The 22,686-nt window shown below is 39.5% G+C and overlaps 2 protein-coding genes across 3 annotated transcripts; both read right to left on the bottom strand.

Annotated features, from left to right (window-relative positions):
* Positions 1-7,317: 7,317 nt before the first annotated feature.
* Positions 7,318-12,332, bottom strand: LOC144521091 (dual specificity protein phosphatase 7-like). Its single transcript, XM_078255386.1, has 3 exons — positions 11,601-12,332; positions 10,487-10,915; positions 7,318-9,002 (listed from the first exon to the last, which is right to left on the bottom strand). Exons 1-3 carry the CDS (start codon positions 11,968-11,970, stop codon positions 8,692-8,694), a joined length of 1,110 nt encoding a protein of 369 aa, XP_078111512.1. The 5' UTR covers positions 11,971-12,332; the 3' UTR covers positions 7,318-8,691.
* Positions 12,333-12,957: 625 nt separating this feature from the next.
* Positions 12,958-20,331, bottom strand: LOC144521092 (5-aminolevulinate synthase, non-specific, mitochondrial-like). 2 transcript variants are annotated; one of them, XM_078255388.1, is made up of 11 exons: positions 20,200-20,331; positions 19,687-19,892; positions 19,357-19,533; positions 19,059-19,190; positions 18,759-18,975; positions 18,428-18,612; positions 18,092-18,271; positions 17,651-17,815; positions 16,830-17,098; positions 16,516-16,678; positions 12,958-16,138 (listed from the first exon to the last, which is right to left on the bottom strand). In XM_078255388.1, the coding sequence occupies exons 2-11, from the start codon at positions 19,874-19,876 to the stop codon at positions 15,978-15,980; spliced, it is 1,839 nt and encodes a 612-aa protein (XP_078111514.1). In that variant the 5' UTR covers positions 19,877-19,892; positions 20,200-20,331; the 3' UTR covers positions 12,958-15,977. The 2 variants fall into 2 exon arrangements, with proteins under 2 accessions (XP_078111514.1, XP_078111513.1); XM_078255387.1 differs by having other exon boundaries at positions 18,759-18,978.
* Between the last annotated feature and the right edge of the window lie 2,355 nt (positions 20,332-22,686).

Below are 22,686 nucleotides of genomic sequence, written 5' to 3' on the forward strand. Positions count from 1 at the left end.
GGTTTTTGTCATGACAAGTTATGGTTAGGGTTAGGGTTAGAGTTAGGGTTCATGTGTCATGACAGTGTCATGTGTTCATGACAGTGTCATGTCACTCTTATATAGTACCTTCAAGTAAAGTGTTACCGTTAGTTTTTTATCGCACTGATTAGACTGCTCTGCTACCCAGGATTTTTATAAGCTTTAAGCCGCAGTCTTAAGCGTGGAACAGGATGAGTATTGCTCTCCCTGCCATCAATGGAAGGCTGGGCAGCAGCAGAGCAATGTGTGAATGAATCTGGGGTGTGGCGCACTAGCAGCGAGTTGGGTGGAGAAGTGATGCAGTTACGTAAGACAGGCTTGATGACTCATGCCTGCTGTTATTAACACACACTGCGGTTATGAACCACCGTTGGTTATGTGGATTTCAGGGACATATATGCCACCTGTTTCCTTATTGTGTGTAACACTTACTCCACTGTAACACTGACCTCTGAAAGTGACTGAGACAGAAAGGACTTGCATAGGTAATAGTAAGCTATCAATATTATGTAACTGACTTAATTCAGTATTATTCTACCAGTGTGTGTGTGTGTGTGTGTGTGTGTGTGTGTGTGTGTGTGTGTGTGTCTGTGTGTGTGTCTGTATGTGTGTGTGTTGGGTAAAACGGGTTATTCATTGTCTAAGAGTGAGTCAGAAGGCTATGGCGCTGCATAGTGCAAACATAACACACACACACACACACACACACACACACACACACACACACACACACACACACACACACACACCAACACTCTATTGGGGAAATTACATAGATTTACATTAATTCACATATCCTGGAAACTTACCCTAACTCGAACCATAACCACTACTTGCCTAACCCTAACCCAAACCTTACCCTTACCCTAACCTTAGACTCACCTAAAAAATCAGCTTTTTCTCAATTCGGGACACAGCTTTTGTACCCAATTGGACAAGCCTTCCCCAATTAACTGGTCTTTAGTCTGCAATATGCCCCCGATGGTAATCAGGAACACACACACTGCACTGTTTTATTGATTTATAATTCACCCATTAGATCACACAAGAGTCATGATCCACCATAAGATTGTCCTAAAAATGTGTTACTAAGCTACGCCAACAGAGAAATATAAACATATAAAATCCCCATAAGAGCAGGAATACCCCGGACACGGTTCAGAGTTTGGAAGGCGTTAACTACTCATACCATCTTTTTGCGGCCCACGCATGCAGACCTTGTTTAAAGCCAGAAGGCTTTTGGGTTTAGAGGATTCCTGTTTTTCTTGCTTCTCTACATCATATGGTGTTGGAAGTTGTCCAGTGCTGAATATCACAGCCTAATCTCTAACCATCACCATTCACAATGGCATGAAACACATGCCATTAGTATGCTCTAAAAATCTCTAGATTTGTTGTTAGTTATAATTTAGGTAATGTGATAATGACTTCTTATGTTCGATGTTTTGTGCTATTAACATTCTGTCTCTTAAGGGTAAAAGGATGATTTCATGCTGCCATCTATGAGCAACTTTCACCTCTCTAAAAACGAAACCTTGGAATTATTATAAATCATCTTAGTCGGAATAAATACAGAAACTTAGATGTTTGCCTGTTTTTGGGGAGCAAATGGTAGGTTGTTTTTGTTGCCATAAATACACAATGAGGAAGTGGAAGGCTTTAGACAAAGAGAGAGTGGAAGGACTGCAAATCAAACTTGAACAGACAGAATATTGTATCATGATGCTCCATCCCACTTCTGTTGCTGAGAACACTAAAGTACTGTTTCTGGACTGCCCTGGCCATAATGGCCCATAGAACAGCAAGACTACATGACACAGTATTCTCAAATTCCACAATAACTATTCATTGATTCAAATGAATAACAGCGATTGTTTTGTTTTAATGTACCACTGGAGGGTTTATCTATTTTTACCACTTTAAAAAATGAAACGTGTATGTGTGTAAAATGGTGGAAGAAGTATTTAGATTATATACACTTAATACTACAATGTTTAAATACTTCACCACAAGTAAAGGTTTTCACATTAAAAATGTAACCTTAAAGGGGTGGTTCAGAATTTTGGACATAGGACCTCATTTCCAAGTTAGCCAGTGTGTTATTTATGAGTGGAGACCGTTTTCAACACTTTTCATCGAGTGGGCACCACAAAGTTTCCACAAATGCGGTTCCATCCGTCTTTCCAGATGCACCAACAGCTACTGATGAACAGGTAATAACTTGTGGTAGGCTACTCTAGCTAATAAAGCTAGCCCCTTTCTGTGTTAGCCTAGCTGCTACTGATAGATTGAGACTGACAACATTAGTTGCAGTTACAATTCAATGCATTGTGGAGAGTGACAACGTTAGCTAACGGTATAGCTACACTCTTGGTAGATACCTGGCTGGGCTAACCGCTAACCTTAGGTAATTGCTGACAGAAAAGTAATGTAAGCTCGGACAGTTTACATGCAAATTGCAGCGGCAGGTAAATAAACTTGTGTGATTGTCATGGAAACCGGCTTTCTCAGTAGCCTAGGTAATACTCTGCCACTGCTGTAGCCTATGCTACCAACTACAGGGAACAAAGTATAACTATTGCAATGCGATGCAAGGGTAGATTTATTTCTAACATGATTCTATCAAGACAGACATTTACATCGATAGTCTGGTGTTATAATTTATTTGCCTCGGGTGTACTGTGGAGTGGGTAAGACTGCTTTTAGTGGCAGGCTAGCAGATACTGTTGACTTGCGCTAGCATCAGCAAACTCTGCAACTGGATGAAAAGTGTTGAAAATGGTCTTCACTGATAAATAACACACTGGCTAACTTGGAAATGAGGTCCTATGTCCAAAATTCTGAACCACCCCTTTAAGTAATAAATGTGCTCCATGAGCAAAACTGTTATATTATCATTATTGGATGATTATTGTTAATTCATTAACATGTAAGTAGCATTTTGATGTAGCTGGTGGAACTACTTTTGAACATTTTACAAATTGATATACCAGTATTACTTTTTAAGTTGATGTGGCGAACGTAGGAAACATTTGCCTTTTTAGCATATGGAGCAATATAAGAATTCATTAGGAGTAGTGTTTAGCTAATTTTTCTTGAGAAATATATCTGTCTCTTCAGCTGATAAATGCTTCACTGTTTGACCAGCTAGTCGCCAACTGTGTCTGTCTACCATTTGGTGCTGGGCAGGTAGTGTTCTTAGGGTTTAGGGTTTTCGTGGAAAACAGCTGCCTGATGAAGTCGAAAGTGATGCTATGAAAGCTGTGAGAGTGAACCAAAACGATAAGTTGAGTGCAGGAAAACCAAAACAATGAACTAAAAGATGCTATAAAGCTCCTAAGAGCTGAGGGGAACTGGAGAAATAAGAAAAATGTCTTTCCTTCAGTGGTCCTATTGAGTGTTAATTTGTTCATTGTCAGACTTGGAAATTCCTGTCCTCTGCGCTATGACATCATTATTTGGGTCACTAATGTTGTAAAAGCACAGACATGCTCTTTGGCTCACTCAGCAAAACAGCAGTAAGCAACATATGGCCTTGTGTGAATGGCATACCAGATAGCAAGACAGTTCCCAGCATGGCCTGCTCTGTAGTTCCCAAGCAAGAACACATGATAGACAGATGACCTTTACTTTGTGTTGGGTCTAGCAAGACAGGAGGAATGTTCCCTTGCTTTCACTTTGCCACAGATTCAACTGCAAACAAATATCACCTTGTTCTTGTGCTTTGTGAGTGCGGGAGTACTGTACATCACCGGATGGTGAAATTGGCCACAAAATGAGTCTTCTTGTATTAACAGATGGCTGCCTCACTCTGCCATTAGTATTCCATGTGGCTGTGCTCTACACATGACCCAGTATCCTCTTTGCCAAAACTGACACTTTTCTTCCTCATATATGTCTCTCAGAAAAGATTTATGTCTCACAAGTTAGGTTTGTGAGGGCTGTTTTGAAAAGATAGCATATCTGTAGTGGGTTCCTGAAGAGATAAGGTACTTCCCGTTAGATGGCCGGGAAGCCCGACATGACGGATGTCATAAAAGTACTTCTGAATCATCACTGGTGACAGCATTGCAAATACAGTCACTAAAACATACAATTTGAAATATTTTGTTATAATCAGTTGTGATAATGTTGTTAAAGTTTACAGTATGGCGACAAACCACACAGTTGAGCCTTGTCCTAAATGCGTCCTTCCCTTCTATGTCTATGAGAGCCTGTCTTTCTTCGAATCTAGGCCTATTCCATTACAAATATGGGGCAGTAGGAAGTATGCAAATGGTATCACTGGTATAATACATGCCATTCCAATACAGTTATACATAGCTCCATGGAACCATGGCTAAAGGGAATTTCTGCGTTTTCAATGCAACCATTAACTGATACTGACTTAGAAGAATTCAAAATGTTCCTGTTTATTGTCATTACTGGTAACAACCTTGTATTCCTATCATACGGCCCTGTCTAAACGCTGGACATATGACGTCTCCTCAGAAATAAAGACAGCATGGCTCAGAGGACAGCACAGCATCCACGATGTCATCTCCTCTTCAGTGACATGATGTCAGAGACAGCATTCGGCAAAATACTGAGATTAGGATTATTCTCCTTGGTCCTGAACATCTGATGTAAACAAACAGAGTGAGACCACTGGCAGTAAAAATTCATGTGGTAAAGATGGCAGCTATTCAGATGAGAGTGGCTTTTACCACAGGACGGCCAAACATGTATCTGTAACAAGATAATAGTGGCCCTTTTCATAACTAAAGGAACTATTAGAACTATTCTTATATGGAAATACAAAACACTAATTCATTCTACTGAGACTACAAGGTGAATTGGTCCTCATCCTTATGTAAAAATGAGTCTCTATATTAAGCGAGGGTGAGCTGAATATATGAACTATTCCATTTATTGTGCATCAGAGGCAGAAGCAGCTGTGAAATTGTTGTCAGTCATGCAGTATGATAAGTATGTTCTCATAACCATAGCAGGTGTGAACCAGCTCTGACTGGCTTCTGCTCAGCCTTTACAACACACACACACACACACACACACACACACACACACACACACACACACGCACACACACGCACACACACACACACACACACACACACACACACACACACACACACACACACATACACACACACACACACACACACACACACACACACACACACACACACACACACACACACACACACACACACACACACACACACACACACACACACACACTGTCAGTCTAATGCACATCTGCTTCCCCAGCAACTACTGCTGAGTAAGCACTGCACTAGCCTCTGCTTCCCTTCTTGGTTGATCATAACAGGACAAAAATACTCCACTTATCTTTCACACAAAACATATTGTGACATGAACACAAAAAATGTGTGAATCTCTCTCTCTCACACACACACACACACACACACACACACACACACACACACACACACACACACACACACACACACACACACATAGGTTTTTCTCTCTCAAAGGTTTTGCTTCAGTTCACAATATTTCCTCTGTAATTTATACTTACATGAGCAGGCGTTAGGACGGATTTTCTTTTGAGTAACTTAGTAATAGGGGAAAATAGGAGCTTTTGAGACCGCACGTTGCTTTTGAAGTTGGCAAAAAGGCTATGCTTAACTCCCAGGTAAGACACTCACTTGGTGCCAAAAAGCAGCTGTTAGGGAATCCCAACTTGAACAGCTACTATATGTTATATCTGGGGATAAGGGTTTAAAGACTGTATGCAACAGCAATAAAAACGGGTATTTGAATATATATATATTTATAAATCCTTTCTCATTACTCTTGTACAGTACTGTCTATATACTGTAAATGCACAGTGTTACAGAAAAGAGCTCTCTGATTAATGGTTCTCACTCCCATCATCCTCAGGCAGTGTGCTCCTATCTTTCATGCACTGCAGCTACCCATCGCCTCTGCCTTGTCGTGGGTGTCTTTTCAGACTTAATCATAGGTTTGCCCTGCAGGTATGTGGCTGGCCGGGCTCAGTCATGCTGGAAAACCCATCACTCAACAGCTTTTATTATCACAACTGTGATGTGTTGCTAGGCAAGTCTCTTCATGTGCTGTATTGCTTCTGTGAAAGTTGAAGATTTTAGTTTCAGCCTGCTACAACATTCTCAGTCATCATCTCAGCCCTGCTGGAACTAAAAGTGTTTTAGTGCAGTATTTAAGTCATTAAATCCCACCGAGTGACAGTTATTGGACCATGAACTGCTGCACAGATCAACTACAGAACATTTCCCTCCACGTATTTTTTTCCTGACTTAAAAGGCTTGGCTGCAGTTCATAAAATAATTTCTTCAGGGAAGGGAATTCACTGCATCATCTTTCTGTCATCTAGTGAAGAACATATAAATAAATCTCCCAGACAAGGTAGGAACAATACCAGAAAGAATCGAAAATTCACGGAGCTGGAACAAAGCATAAATCTGACATAACACTCAGGAGGACAACACATATTTCTTCCATCAACTATAGAAATGTTCAGACTTTGTGTAGTCTAATCATTGAGTGATAGCACACCTGATTCTGCCACTGGCAATAACATACCGGTATGTACCTACAAATTCTGACATTTAAATATTGTTTTGAATTACTCTACACTGTGCTTTTAACTAACGTTGGTGTTAATATTTTAAATTACTTCTTAAATTGTATCATAAAAATGGTATAACTATGGCAGACAGATGATGTGAATGTCACTCTCTAAATGGCAGCATGTGAAGATATCAGGTCACTCTCATTTCCTCTTTTCTAAACAACTGCATGAATTTATGGCTTTACAAGATACTGCACTTTTGCTAATAAATGTTTAAATCATAATAAAGAACAAAAATGTGTTTAACTGAGGCTGATAAGCTTTAAATGCAGATTGCACATCACTGTTATTAAATTTGATCATTCCCCAAGTTGCAGAGGAGAGCTGTCGGAAGTATCTGTGGTAGAGTACATGCTGTGTCATCTTCCTCTTCCTTTAAGCGGTTTGAGTAAATGGTAGTAGGTGTGTCTGCACTGTGTTATTGACAGGTCTAGCCCTTTGTGTCAGAAAGCGTGGGGGAGACAGGAAGCCAGGCATCAGAGTGGACAGAAAACATCTGACCACATCTGGAGCCTTGGGGCTCTCTGACTTCTCTGAGCACTCTAAGGTCCTGACTTAACCACATAACCACTTTTGTTTTGTTTTATGAAAGTGTGCTATCAACTTTCATAAAAAAATAAATAAAAAAAACTCTTAATAAAGACAAACAAAAGGTATTCAAGTAAAAATATACAATATATTTGTTGTATAAACTTATACAGAATGTCTTGGACATTTAGCTTTACATACTATACATAAGGGTAAAAATAGGGTCACTTTCATATCCTTCATGATTTTAAGAAAACGTCCCCCATAACGACCACATTTTATGTACATCTTTACAAACATACCAAACAAAACAGCCCTTGGATGCACTTTAAGAGGCCATGACGAGATACAGATGACTTGTATAAAAATCCCTGAAAATGTCTCTCTGTGAGGTAAGAACACATTTGTCAAATTCATTTCCTTTCCTTCCCTCTCATACATCAAACTCACTCATTTGTTCTGAGACGAGACTGGCAATAGAGAACAGCTAATTACACATCACTGTGCCACCGAAGGAGTAGCTGCAGACTGAAGACTGTTGGAGTAAAAAATAATGTGAACATCCATTCCTTTATACACTGATTACTTACACATTTGTTCCTTTCCATTGTGGCAAAAGCCAGTCCTATACAGTATACCTCGACCTGGTAACGGACAAATAGTTCAATTCCATGTTAAGTTACGGTCAAGGCCTCAACAACAACAGGAAATATGACCTAAAGGTTACAAAACAAGATCCTTGGTAGAACATAATCACATGCAAATAATGCAGTTATAAGCAATAAAATGTACAGGAGTATTTCTGGAGAATAATATGTTTTCACTTTGATATTTTAACAGAAAGTGGCCACTCAATCTTGTATTTAAAGAATAACTGTTTAACATCATGGTGCTTACCAGACATTAGTGAAGGTATTCTGAGTGATAGCACAAGAAAATATGCTTTCTGTGGTAAGCAAGTGAGCTGCAGACAGTCATCAGAAGAAAAACTGGACAATAATTCAGGGCCGGATCACTATAGTAGCTTTTTGCCCTCAGTAAGAGTACCATCAAAAACATCTCGGATTAGACCCCAGAAAACATTCTGATTGGCCAAAGGCTTTTTTTTTAGACCACCAAGGCAATAATCACAACGTATACAAAGAAATACATTAACATCTGCTTTACAGCTGGTGAATAACAAATAACAGTCAAACAACAATTCTAGATTTAACAGAAAAGTTATGAAATGTCCTGCTATTATGGTCGTACATGACCATTGATTAATGCCATGTATGGTGGATAGCAAAAGTCATCCTTGTGTAGAAATTAAGGCAGGCAGGATCTAATGGATCATGTTCTCTACAATACGGACTCTGTTCCTTTAACAGATCAATGTAGTTCCTTTTGGTGCAGAAATACTGTAACTGACTTACTGCTTTTGTCAGCTAGTTCGGCATCTGACAGGCTCAGAAAACCCTCAGAGACACCAGGAAATGACACAAAGGCTATCCAATCGATCCTCATGTGGACTCCAGTGTGTCCAGCTGGAAGACGTTGTGATTAGTTGGTGTGGTGAAGAAGAGCTGCTCCTCGCTGGTGGAACGGTTATCACAAGGACTGTGCAGCCCCAGCGTCCTCTCAAAGTCCAGAAGCTGACCCATGAAGTTGAAGTTTGGGGAAATGTTGGACTTTTTCCTCTTGACAAAGTCATAAGCGTCGTTGAGAGAGAGGTTGAGTCTCTGCATCAGGTAGGCCACGGTGACTGTGACTGAGCGACTGATGCCAGCAAGGCAGTGGACCAGGATGCCACACTGCTTAGACCGAGCCTCATCTGTGAGAGGAAGGGAAATCTACGGTCAGCAGAAAGTTGATGCTCTAAATATTATTTACATTGATTCATATTTTCCTGTAATACAATGTTTAATGTCATCAATGTGATCCTGGCTCTTAGTTGACAGAAGTAACCCTGTTGATGGCACAATAATGGTAACATAAGCTTATAGTGTGACTAAGCAACTCCTAGTATAACGTTACACACAGTAGCAAACAATCGCTTTACTTGTGAACCTACTGTACATTCAAACACAACCCCAAAGATAGTGGAAACAACATTTCCTTCCTCATTCTACCTCTGAACCCTTGGGAAACTAGTTCATGACACACAGCCTTGCAACCACCAAACAAACAAGTTAAAAAGCTGCGGTTTTAGGTGCAGCTGTGGCAAGAGACAACAAATCAAAAGTGAAATTAAAACACAATGTTGTGGTGCCACCAAAAACAAGAAATTACATGTTTAGTTCCAAGATTAATGTGTTGTTGCTTTGTATCAAAGAAATTCAGTGATATCGTTGTACAATGTATTGTAACACTCTATACAATAGGGGTGTAAGAAAAAATCGATACACTTGAGTATGTTTTATTTTGCAATACTGTATTGATTTTCAAAAAGGCAATATTGATTTTTTTTATTTAAAAAATATATATATTATTACTATTTTATTTTTTTAACGTTCAAAAATATTAATAAGACAGTGGTTCATGTTTATGTTGTGTTTAAACCCCCTATTGCTAGATGGCTATGCTGAGACGCACCACTAGTGTCCTTGCCTAACAGTGACTAACAGTGCCTGACTTTTTGCTAGAAGCTAACGATGTAGCTATGGCTGAACTTTGGCCTACTTTAGCATATAAAAATTAGCTCACTAAGAACCTGTGAACCACAATCCCAAACTGGCAGTTTGATTTTCTGTGTACTGAATTGTTTACCTAAAGTAAACTTCTTTGACTTTTATGAACATCATGTCTTTTTTTAAATATTAGTTTTTCTAAAATTGTACTTCCCAATATATCGCCTTACGCACAGTATCGAAATATATTGCAATATATTGAATCGTGACCCATGTATCGTGATACGTATCGTATCACCAGATTCTTGCCAATACACAGTCCTACTATAGTGGTTAGGGAGGGAACGTTTATCATGTGACACAGTGCAAACCAGTTTGCTTGTGAAAGTAACTCACACCTGTCCCACAAACCCATTCACAAACCAGTTTACAAAACAATTATTAAATGATCCAGAAGTATTGATTACTACATTGTAATTAAACATAATTAGCAAACAATTACTTAATTAATACTAAGGTATGTATGTATAATTAGTAAGGTACCAAAAGATGCCCAGCCCACATGGGCTTAATATACAGTACACTGACACATGACACTCCTTGTGACAAAACAAACAACAGCCTACACACTAAAAACAAATACTTTTACTGAAAAATGTGACACAACGCAAGTTATTGACCTACTCACCTATAAATGTTATGGCTTCTGGGAAGAACTGGGACAGGTTCTGACTCCAGTGGTCCGAAATGGGGATCTGTTTGTACCTGAAATGGCCGTCATGCTCAAACATGTTGGGGAGATTGGGTGTGACGTTCAGGATGTACTTGATGTTGTACTGGCCCAGCACGTCTAGGTTGGTGGAGTCTTTGGCGCAGCCCAGGTAAAGGTAGGGTAGGATCTGGACGGGGAAGGCAGGCTGATTGCTGGGGATGGGGCTCTCCTCAGACTCTGTGGCACTGCTCGGCTCTCGATCCGATTCCCCATCGGAACAATCTGAGCTGATCCGGAGATTTCCAAAACCCAGGACAGACAGCGGAGGAGAAGAACTGGGACAGGAGCTGTCGATGAGGGTCTCACAGTGCTCTGGGTACACTGTGTGGAACTTTACAAATCCACCTGGCCAAGAGCCAAAACACAAGTTAACAAAGTCACACCAATGGGCCCTGAATCATTTTTTAAATAAATGCGACACCTTATATAAATTGTTTTTTATAACCATATTTTCAATGGCAAAAAGGCTGTTGGGTATTGAAACAGAGGTGTAGCTAAAGAAGGAGCTCAAGCACCCCCCCTCAAACCATTCATGAAATGCATGCCTGTTCCTGCTAGAGCAAAACATGGCGCAGCCATCTTGGAATTTTAATTGAGAATCTCAGTGACACACAGCACACAAACTTTTGAACAGCTTACATACCGCAAACCTACAACACTGGATGACCACTGGCGCTGAAGTAACGTTAACGTTAGTAACGAAAGAACATCGAGACGAACGTTACTCTCGTTCAAAACTCGGAAATTTGAAAGTTTAAAACCTCTTCCCATAAAAAAAAAACTTCGACATGGCTTGTTAGCCTTTAATACAGTTTATAGCAATGCTAGGTTATGCTAATATTGCGCAAAACCATAAGAACATTTTAGCGATTGAATTGTGAAGCGACGTCAGTTAACGTTAACGTTTTCGAACGTTATAAACTCCATCGCAGACACACGTTAACGTAAACTAACGATGCCTATATTTTTACATTGATGTATAGCTAATTTCATTGTTTTTTTGTGTTAATTCGACAGCAAAACTCTTTACCTTCCAGGTAAAACGCTTTACACCCGTCTTCCCATAGTTTTTGAAGAAGTAGACCCAAAACCGAGGCTGGAGCTCCACTGTCCTGGCAGTCCATGGTGCACTCATCGTATAGGACGACCGTGTCCGTCTTACACCGTCTTATGAACTTCTCTTTATCCTCATGGTTGGGGATGATAGTCCGGATAGGTATGTTGCCTTTTTTGAACCTCCGGAGCATCAGCCCCGGTATGGCCAGGTTTATGGCGGTCTCTATGTGGGATGATTCATAAAGCTCATGTGAACGGCAGTCCAGCAGGAGCAGAGAAGTGCCTCCGGACTCTAACTCGAGTTGCAGCCATTCCACGCTTTTATTCGGCGTCACATTAGACATATCGGACTCAATATCATACTACATGCAAGCACAAACACTTACTACATGGTCCACCAAACGACGATAAACTACATTTCATCCGAAAAAAAGAAGCACTGAATGTTGCTCCGCCAGTGCATGGCGCTTCTGCTTGAGTGAAGAGATGTCCCCCTTTTCCTCTTCTCTATTTCCATCAGTCAGTGAATCTGACCTGCCCCAGGTCTAATGGAGACCTGATTACCCTTTAATTTACGTTAAGTTTAAATGCAAATGTTTTATAGCCAATAATCTCTTCATCAACTTCAACTACTCCACATCGTACCAGGGTCCTCCATGCACATTCTCGTTTTACCATTCCGATGCATGGGGAGTTTTTTCTTTTTCTTTTCAAGTTGACAGTAGAGCAACTCAAGAGGGAGGAGTTTATTTCTTATGACTTAAAGTCATAGCTGAAATATCACAAAGTTTTGTATCACTAGGTCTCAATGAAATCATTTTGCCAGTCACAATTTTGTCAACCACTATCATATTTATAAACTACTGTTTGTGATATTATAGCAAGTAGATACTGACTTTTAAGGGGGTTGTTATCACCAACAATCACTAAATAGGATTCCCATATTTTTCCTAGGGACTTTATTGGTTCTGTTCAGTGCTACCAAATGACTTCGTAATGACCATGTGTAACTAATTACTTATTAATCCTATCACTTTAATATTCCCAGAGGGGCTCAAGGTGTGTCTGTAACAATAACCTTGCATAATATTTGCATAGTTGCAATTTGCATGATTTCTACTTTTTTGCATTATCGTCTCATTATTCCCCTGACCTATGTAGCATTTTTCTGAAGCGCTCTTATGATAACTTTTGAGACTGAAATACTATGATATGCTGTATTTTAGACAGCACCAGATACTATATATTACTATACAGCATATACCAATACTAGTTTTATTACAACAACTATAAGTTCATTACACAGGACAACAAGTGCAATGCAGCATTTACAATGAAAATTCAGTACACAACAAAAAATGGGCTGAATCCAGTATTCCTCCAAACTCCACTGTCCTTCACTCAAACTGCTGAGTACTTTGAATTGGTGATGCATTTTTCTGCAGGAGAGCAGCAGAACATTTCACTACGGAAGTATGTTGTCATCTTTCATCATAATATTTATGATCATATTAGACACACCCTTGAAATTGCTCTATTCCCAAATGTTCATGTTATTTACGAGGTGAAGTATATCAAGGACGTTTCTTTTTAAATTATTTCCCACGCTATATTACATGGTGATCACAATAGGAAATTCACAAGCATGTTGATGTGCATGAATGTCTTTCCTAGAATGCAACCCCAACATTCCCATGGTACGCTACTGATGTGACTGTGGAGGAATAAAGAGAAGAAAAGGGAGAGAGAGAGAGAGAGAGAGAGAGAGAGAGAGAGAGATGTGTGCAGTGAGAATCCAGCCACGCAGCTCATCTGTCTGCACACGTGAGTGGGGGAGACAGATGTGCAGAGCATCGGGATTAACATAGAATGAGGAATTGAGCTAAACCTCCACACACAGTCACTCACATACACACACAAATGCTCTCAATCATGGACTGATCGGACAAACAACAGGCACCATATCATCGCCACACTACACCACACCATTATTTAAGCACCTGCCTCCAACAGACAGCCATCACATAAGCGTTTGAAAACCAACACACACACTGCCTGTAGTCACTCATACCCACATGATTGCTGTTCCAGTTGAACTCTCCTCCAGCAAATGTAGAGGTGTTTGACTAGCCTTCAGACTTTTGACAGTAAGGCACTGAGCCTGCTACAAAATACAGTGATAGATGAAGGATATAATGTGTGACAATGAGGTCAAACAATGCAAGGCAAGTATTTTCTGCCAACCTTCCTGGCATTTTGTAGATTTACTGGATTCACTGTATGAAGCAAGAGCTATTTTAGGTAGAAGGATGACCCTGTTTATTAATCAAATCCAAGAACGAAATGGCGCTGTTGTGTATGACCCTCTGTATAGTGAATATGTCTCAAGATTTGAAATTCAAATGAACTACATCAATACAGCATGTAACTGGAGTATTGATTCATGTTCTGAGTGGTGGTCACCTGACTGCTCCACTCCCACCAACACTTTGGTTACATAATGCGCTCCAAACGTGAGCTCATGGTAATTCACTCAGACAGAAAACTAATTTACAGAATCTCAGGTTTTGCCCTGTCACATGCAGATGTACAGTGGGAAGCACTCAGAGATGAGACAGATGGGAGGAGAGCTTCCTCTCCATTGATGTTTCTCCGCATGTGGGCGCAAAGAGCTTTTTATTGAACTAATTTGATCTAAACATGATGATCATAGGCCACAAGGTAGAAAACGTATAAAGTCAATAACATGTTATTTCTATCTAAGAAAAAGCTACATAACAGAACCAGGCTGCAACATTAATGGCAGATAAATCTGACAATTCAATTTATTTAAAACGTTCTATGTCTGATTTTGCATGTCTGTGACACTGACACATGCTGTGAGGTAAAAGTGTATGTGCTGCATTGTATTACAACCAATATGATGTCCCATACTATCGAGATGGGAAACACAATATCCTGTTCTATATTAATACCATCTAGTGGTTCAGCATGAAAGCTGCTGCACCAGCTATGAGTCATCTGCAAAGGAAGGAGACTGGAGTCACAGCCTCACAGCTCCATACAAGAGACCCAGTGTGCCTCCGTGTGGTGACAACCAAGAATAACATGAAATGCATTTCATGAATGAATGACCAGATGACCACAAATCTACTTGATGCATGTCTGCCTTTTTGCTGAACCAGTAGGTTTTCCAATAAATAAATATTATAAATGAAAAATAGTTATTGTGGCATTAATGTAATATGGTGTTCATGATTATGATATACATATGCTACTTATTACAATCATAACTATTTAATTTTGTAATAAATTACATGTATCCTACACCACCCTAGACGCAAACCACACACTTTCTCCATCCCATTGTGTCTGACCTTTGAGGGATCTTTTCTACAGAAGGAAGCAATGCAACATTCCATGACATGTTGTAACTGAAACAAGAGATAATCCTTCTGCCAGAAGAACTGCATGTAATGAAATAGTTTACGCATACAGTACATGTATGTGCAGCAAATATCCTTGGTGTAAATGTAAAAAGATAGCACTAAGTGAGACATGGTTTGAGATACTGTGTAAAACAGGGTTGGAGTGAGTGTGTGATATTTCATGCCATTTGTTATCTCATTCCCTTCATACTTGAAGATTATTCTAGATTTTGCGTAACACATCATTCTAAATATTGGGGAACGCGTAATATGCACATTTGCAACTAATCAATAAGACAACCACCTAGTAATACACTTTTTAGAAAGGCAGCATAAAAAACACAATTAAACAATACATGATTGCCTTTGCTGATGTTTGCTACAAGCATAGCTTCTCTGAAACAGCACTTTACCAACCCATAGGAGTTGGAAAATGTTAGTTCAACCTTTAGATGCTCTGGAACCTAGCGCTATGTAAAAAGCCTCATTCAAATGCTGCACATTTGTTTTTTAATTGAGGGATTCCTTTACATGATGTAAATTATGCATGGTACAAACAATAATATATACAAATATAGGTATTTATAAATGTTTGGCCTTTTGAAGTCATAATCAATACATGTAAAAGTGAAGACACAAGAGGAAATCCCACACATTGTTTTGGTGACAGAGAACATTTTATACACATATCTGATGCCCACCACTCAGGACCAAGCATCGGACCTGGGGCGCCAGAGCCATGTTATTGTGTGATTAATAATAATGGATGATCATTTTAACTTTCGTAAAGTGTCTTTGAGCACCCTGTAAAGTGCTTTATAAATAAAATTTATTATTATTTTGACTATTTAATGTGAATTTAAATAAATAGCTTGAATACTATAGTAAGTGGGGCTGGTAGGGATTTCATGTTTTAAGTAATATCAGGCTACTGCTGATATCATGTGACTGAGGCCTGTGAAATAGGACTTCTCCCTCTCACTCATCAGCTCGAAGTGAAGAGGCTGCTGGCAGAAGTCACACTCTGCTGAGGAGTGTGGCCTCAGCTCCATACCTACCTCCTTCCACGTCTTCACCAGCCGGTCTGTGGAGACGAAGCAGGGGAGGATAAGGATGATCTTCGTCATAAATTGTGGATATTAGATATACAACCTTAAAGGGTAAAAAGTTTCAAAATAATCCTAACAGTGCTGGGGTTAATAATTAAATACTTGTATTACTATCCAATGCAGCTACTGGGCTTCAGAGTTGCATTATTCACCAAAACATTTTCCTTTAACAGTGCCAGTGAATGCAAGTTCATGTATTTCATCATCTTTGATAATGATGAGGTTAATTCCAGAGTAGAATAATTACATTTCGTTATTTTTCCAATTGAAAATTTAACTGCTCAATCCAACACAAAATACTTTGTATATTTTTGATTCATGAAATAGGCATCATAATTTATAGTGGGCATACCAACAAAGTAGAACATCATCTGGGGAGTGTGGTGTGGTGTGGGTGCGATGCGCAGCAGCTCCTCTCCTTTAGCCACAGTGGGGTAGTTGATTGCCTGGACGTAGATGTTGTAACGAGACATCATGATGTCACAGATCTCAGTGTTCTTCTCTGCGTCTGCCACCTGCCAAACAGATACATCATATGTCAGATTCACATTCCAAAGTCTCTGAAATGTAATTTAGGCTATTAAGGGACTGTCCTATAAGTGAAAGATTCCCAAGTGAATCCCTGCATCAGCACCAGTTAACTGGATAAATTAATCATTTCCTTACCCGGACAGGAATAATGTGGCTTGGGCAGTGGACCACTGGAAGGCCTGAGTCCATCAGCATCTGTCGGAGCAGCTTGACGCTCCTCTGATGTTTCCTCCTGAGCACCTGGCCTTCCTCACTTTTCAGAACCTTGAGGGACTCCTTTGCCCCTGCCAGCAGCATGGGGGGCAGGGAAGTGGTGAAGATGAAGCCTGCAGCATAAGAGCGGACTGTGTCCACCAGGGCGCTGGTGCTGGCGATGTAGCCACCCACGCAGCCAAATGCCTTGCCTGGACACAAAACCCATAACAAGTCAGAGAGGCACATGGATGGATGGATGGATGGATGGATGGATGGATGGATGGATGGATGGATGGATGGATGGATGGATGGATGGATGGATGGATGGATGGATGGATGGATGGATGGATGGATGGATGGATGGATGGATGGATGGATGGATGGATGAATGGATGGATGGATAGATAGATAGATAGACAGATAGATAGATAGATAGATAGATAGATAGATAGATAGATAGATAGATAGATAGACAGATAGATAGATAGACAGATAGACAGATAGATAGATAGATAGATAGATAGACAGATAGATAGATAGACAGATAGATAGATAGACAGATAGATAGTTTTTTATTGATCCCAAAAGAAAATGGGAAATTACGGTGTTGCAGCAGCAAAATATCAGACACACAGCACACATACAGAATATACATTACATAATAGGATACAACAGAATATACATTAAATAATAATAATACAATGTAACTGGTAAGGGTGTTACAATGGGTTCCCACTTATTAGTAGAATCCCTCTGCTTACCAAGTGTTCCAGAGATGATGTCCATCTTGTGCATGACTCTGTCTCTGTCCCCGATCCCTCCTCCTCTGGGCCCATACAAGCCCACAGCATGAACTTCATCCACAAAGGTAATGGCACCAAACTTGTGGGCAATATCACACATCTCTTCGAGTGGGCACACAGCCCCTGTAGACAGCACCATGTTTATTAGACTATTTAAGATTACATTATACACAATAAAGACTAGTGATTTATTAGTCGTTTTGAGAAATACAACTAATGTTATTTACATTTTTGTGGTTTTGTATATAACAGTAATTTAATAAGTTTACGGAGACAAGAACATTAAATTATATAAATCCTTTTGTTTGTCCTATAACAATTTACTAATCATTTGGCGAAAATAAAAATCTTTTACATGTCCTATTAAATAAGACACTTGCATGGAGGGATTCGACTTACCATCCATTGAATGCACCGTCTCAAAGGCAACAATCTTTGGAGTGGAGGGGTCAGACTTCTCAAGCAGCTGTTGCAGGTTGCTGATGTCATTGTGACGGAAGATAAACTTCTTGACCCCACTGTTCCTTATACCCTGGATCATTGAGGCGTGGTTGCCAGCGTCGGAGTAGATTTCACAACCTAGAGGAGTAAACAAATGGGGGGGGGGAATAAATTCTCCTCTATGAATTTAAGTCTGAATCAAGATAAAATGTGATCATTACAATGTTGTATCAAAGCAAAGGCATGGAACTTAAGGTCACATTTTGTAATATTCCCAAACTTAATTTAATCCACCTGGAAGCATTTTTGCCAGGGTAAACAATGTGGAGTCATTGGCTACAAAGCAAGAAGTGAACAGCAGTGCAGCATCTTTGTCATGCAGGTCAGCTAGCTCGTATTCGAGTTCCACGTGGAATTTGCTCGTCCCTGAAATGTTTCGTGTGCCTCCAGCACCAGCACCGTGCTTCTGTAAAGTCTCGCTGGAAGAAAAAAAGGAAGCGTTTATTTTCTTAAAACTAGCTTATTCTCATATCTCATCAGGGCTGAATCTGAAATGATCACCATCCACATGTGATTTCTGTTTCATCAGGATTATGGGTGACAGCTGATCAGTGAGCCTACTCACGTGATTGTCTGGGTGACTTTGGGGTGACGGCTCATGCCGAGGTAGTCATTGCTGCACCACACAGACACGTCTCTCTTTGCATGAATGGACTCTGAGTAGTCGTCTGCCATGGGGAACGAGGAGGCACGCCGGTTCACTGTCTTAAAAACCCTGTATGTGTGGTCTGTCTTCTTGCTTTCAATCTTCTTTTCAAAATACTCGTCATACTGGAAGGTGACTACTGGTGAAGGAAAGTTTTATGAGCTTCAAATAAATCTCTTTGAGAATTATGGTTCATTAAGAAGAATTTGTCTTAATCACCCTCAGGCAGATTGGTCTTTAGCAGGTGAGACACTTTGAAAGATATGGGTATAAAACGGGTTTTTGGTGCCCCTGTGTTGGCCTTGTCTGCCTCGATAAGATCCGCAACAGATAAATCCACATCTTGTTTCCCTGTTCGAGAAAGATGCACAATATTAATGATCTCTAAATCAATGCATGATATTCATTTGCTATGGAGAGTAAATGTCACTAGAGTGTGTATGCTCCAAACAAGAACCTTTCACAGTTTACATAACTGACTTACTGTATGTATATGCGTGGCTGTGCGATTGCTTACCTGTGGGCACAGAGTTCATTTCCTGGACGTCCTCCTGCAGCTCCAAGCTGGCCTCTCTAACTACCCTGTTGTTTTTCTGCACCATTTCTGCAGCCAGGAAAGGGCATTTAGAGCCTACAGTCTGGCCAGCAGGTGGCGTGACATGCCCTGGGGCCAACTTGACTTCATTCTTTTGATCTACAGAAGACAGGAATACATTTCTATCTATGTATTTTCTATTTCTATCTACAAAATAAAATAAATACATTTTGTTTGCAATTCATTTGCCATTAATTGTATTGATTTAACAGTGCATCATATAGAGGCATAACAGGATGGCTTACAACTGACCATCAATTGTTGGAGAGCCTTTGGATGCAGAAGCTGAAGAGGACAAAGCTCTGGCCAGAGGTCTGGAGGCCAGGTCCATCATCACAGGGCACTTTTGGGCATAGCTCGCCAGTGATGACTTCCCAGCCAGGTGCAGGACAACACTGGGCACCACAGTGAGGAAAGGGCACCTGCGGATCACTGCGTCCATATGCGATGCTCTTGTTCTACAATATATGAGAAGGGGGAAAAAAGTTGGCTATGTCAAGATAGTTTTACTGTGAGTTTTCAAGGAACACAACATGGACATCAATAGCATACAGGTCAGACATTGGAATGCAACCGACCCTTCCTACTTAACATCGTCAAATTAAAACAGATACCATGGGCAGTGTGATAAAGAAATATTTCTAAAACTTAACTGAAAACGAAATAATCCAATTAAAGGTACCACTTCAACAATGTGAAAAAGTTTAACTATTCAGTTAACATTTGAAAATTTTTTTTTGTATAAAGGTCCCATAAAATGCCTACCTTCTCTTAATAGTCTCCTAGTGGCACACAGTCTTTTTTTTTTTTTACCTGAATACATCCCAGTCCACCTTAACGTAACAGATGAAAAATGTCTTGCGAAACATGACTGATTCCACACTAATCTATGACCAGTGAGAACTGAGAGGATGTTATGTTTAAAGCCTAAGAGGCTACTTTCGTTCACTCTGCTCTGTCAGTGTCAGCTGTCCTTGACAAGTGGGAAAGGGAAGGCCTCTCAAGGACCTGTCTTGCAATAAGAGCAATCTGGCTGCTGTTCACATGAAACAGATCCTAGAACTGTAACAGGCTGAGCCCCCACCATCCCATTTATTACAACGGGCTGGGACTCATACGATACACAAAGTCAAACGTAATGCTATGTATTAAAGTCCTTTTTTTTTTTTTTAAATTGTTTTTAATTTGTAAATACAATACAAGTATTTATTGCATTGGAGGAAACTGACTCAGAAATTATTATTGAGATTACCACTAAAAGGACAACAGATTTAAGATCTATATAGATTGCAAGCTAAAAGTACCTGTACACAACTTTCCTTTTACCATGCTTTATAATTCACCTATCATTAACTGTTTTTTTACAGCATCCACAACCTGATAAATAACAAGGATTTGGGATGAAAACTAGAGTATCCAGTTGCTTTTGTCCTTCTTCTTAACAACGTCTCAAGAGGCTTTTAGTAAAGCAACAACTTTTACATACAGATTAAGGGGAAAAAATACAATGGAACTGAACAGGCATTTATTTTTTTATTTTTAAATCAGTTCAAATCAGTAAAGACAAAACACTGTAAAAAAAACTGTAAACCATCCTTGCTAAATTCCCTCATACAGTTCTTATAATAACTCAGTCTTGTGTTCCTCTGCAGTTTTCCAAAAAACGGTTCTTCTTCTGCTACTTCTATTACTCCAGCTGGAGAAATTATAACATTTCGGTCACTGCGGTGACGTAGCAGGAGTATGTTGCACAATAATTGAGCCACGCCCACCAGCCGTCACGTAATACTGCCAAAGATCGTCTATTCTAAACAAGAAGCACTCTACGTCTATTAAAGTAAACACAAGCTAGGCCTACTTGTAAACATGGGTCTGATTTAAAACTTCACTTTTTCAGTATTACTAAAGTTGTCCACCTCTTTAGCCCTAAAGATAGTTGTTTAAATGTCAATACTAAAAATGTGCTTACTGTACTGGGAAGTGGTAGTAAGTGGCTAAGTACATTTACTCAAGTACTGTTGAAGTACATTTTTGAGGTGGCCTATTTTACTTGAGCATTTTCATTATTTCTACTATATACAGTACTTCTATTCTAAGACATTACAGGGGCAAATATTTTACTTTTTACTCCACTGAATTTATTTCACTGCTATTGTTAGGCTACTGATATTTATCTCAACGAATAAAAATAATAAAAGCTATGATCAATTTATAAAATATAATGCATTGCTGTAGTTTAAACAACCTAAACATGCATAAAGCAGTTCAAATGAGCTCAACCTTGACTTTACATGCACCGACTGAATAACACTGACAAGGGCCATTCTGCATACTTCTGTACTTCTAAGTTGTCTCTTCTTTTTAACTTGTAGTGATAGCATGAAGATTATAGTTTTACTTAAGTTAAACTAGTAATGGACTTTTTTTTTTAAATCTATAATTAGTTTAAGGGGTTCTCAACCCACTTCTATTTCCTGTTATCTACTCAACACAACTAATTGTTTTGATCTTACAAACAATAAAAGTTTCTTAAAGTTTTTTTTTTTATATTTCATTATAGATGTCAAATACGTTCAGCAACCGTCTTTATTAGGGATCGACCGATACCGGTTTTTCAAAGCCGATATTGATTATCAGTAGTTAATGAAACTGATAACAGATATTTGGAACCGATATGTAAATGAAATGAAATGAAAATCTTTCAATCAAAATTAAGATTGATTGATGATTGAAGATTTTGTTAAATAGACACTTTCAACATAATACCCAGTAAAAGAGAGTCAGATAGTGCTGTGGGCGGGACATTAAGTCAGACTCAGTGGTGAGTGAAACCGAAGCAGAGGGACAGACACACAGCTGTAGCGGAGCCAAAGTAGCTCACTTTTTAATTATATAACTAATAGCGTTTTATTTGCCTAACCGATTATTTAGTTGATACAGATAATCTGCAAACTGCCAAAAAAACATCCCGATAATCAGCCTATCCCTAGTTTTTATAAAGTATACATAGTTATGGTTAAAGTAAGTAAATAAATACGTAAAGAGGAAGCACACATATAAAATGGCCCTCTTCTCTAAAGATAAGCCTTTAAACCGGCTGTCTAGCCTAACAGTGATGCATGTGCCTCCTGAATGGCTCTACTAGTCATAAGACTGTCTACATTTACCAAACATTTGAGTTGTGAAATGTTTTTTTGTGTTTGATGACAATTTACCCACATTAAGAGCATATAATGGGTGGGGTCTTTACCT

This window comes from Sander vitreus, chromosome 7, assembly GCF_031162955.1.
Source record: "Sander vitreus isolate 19-12246 chromosome 7, sanVit1, whole genome shotgun sequence".
Taxonomy (NCBI): Eukaryota; Metazoa; Chordata; class Actinopteri; order Perciformes; family Percidae; genus Sander; species Sander vitreus.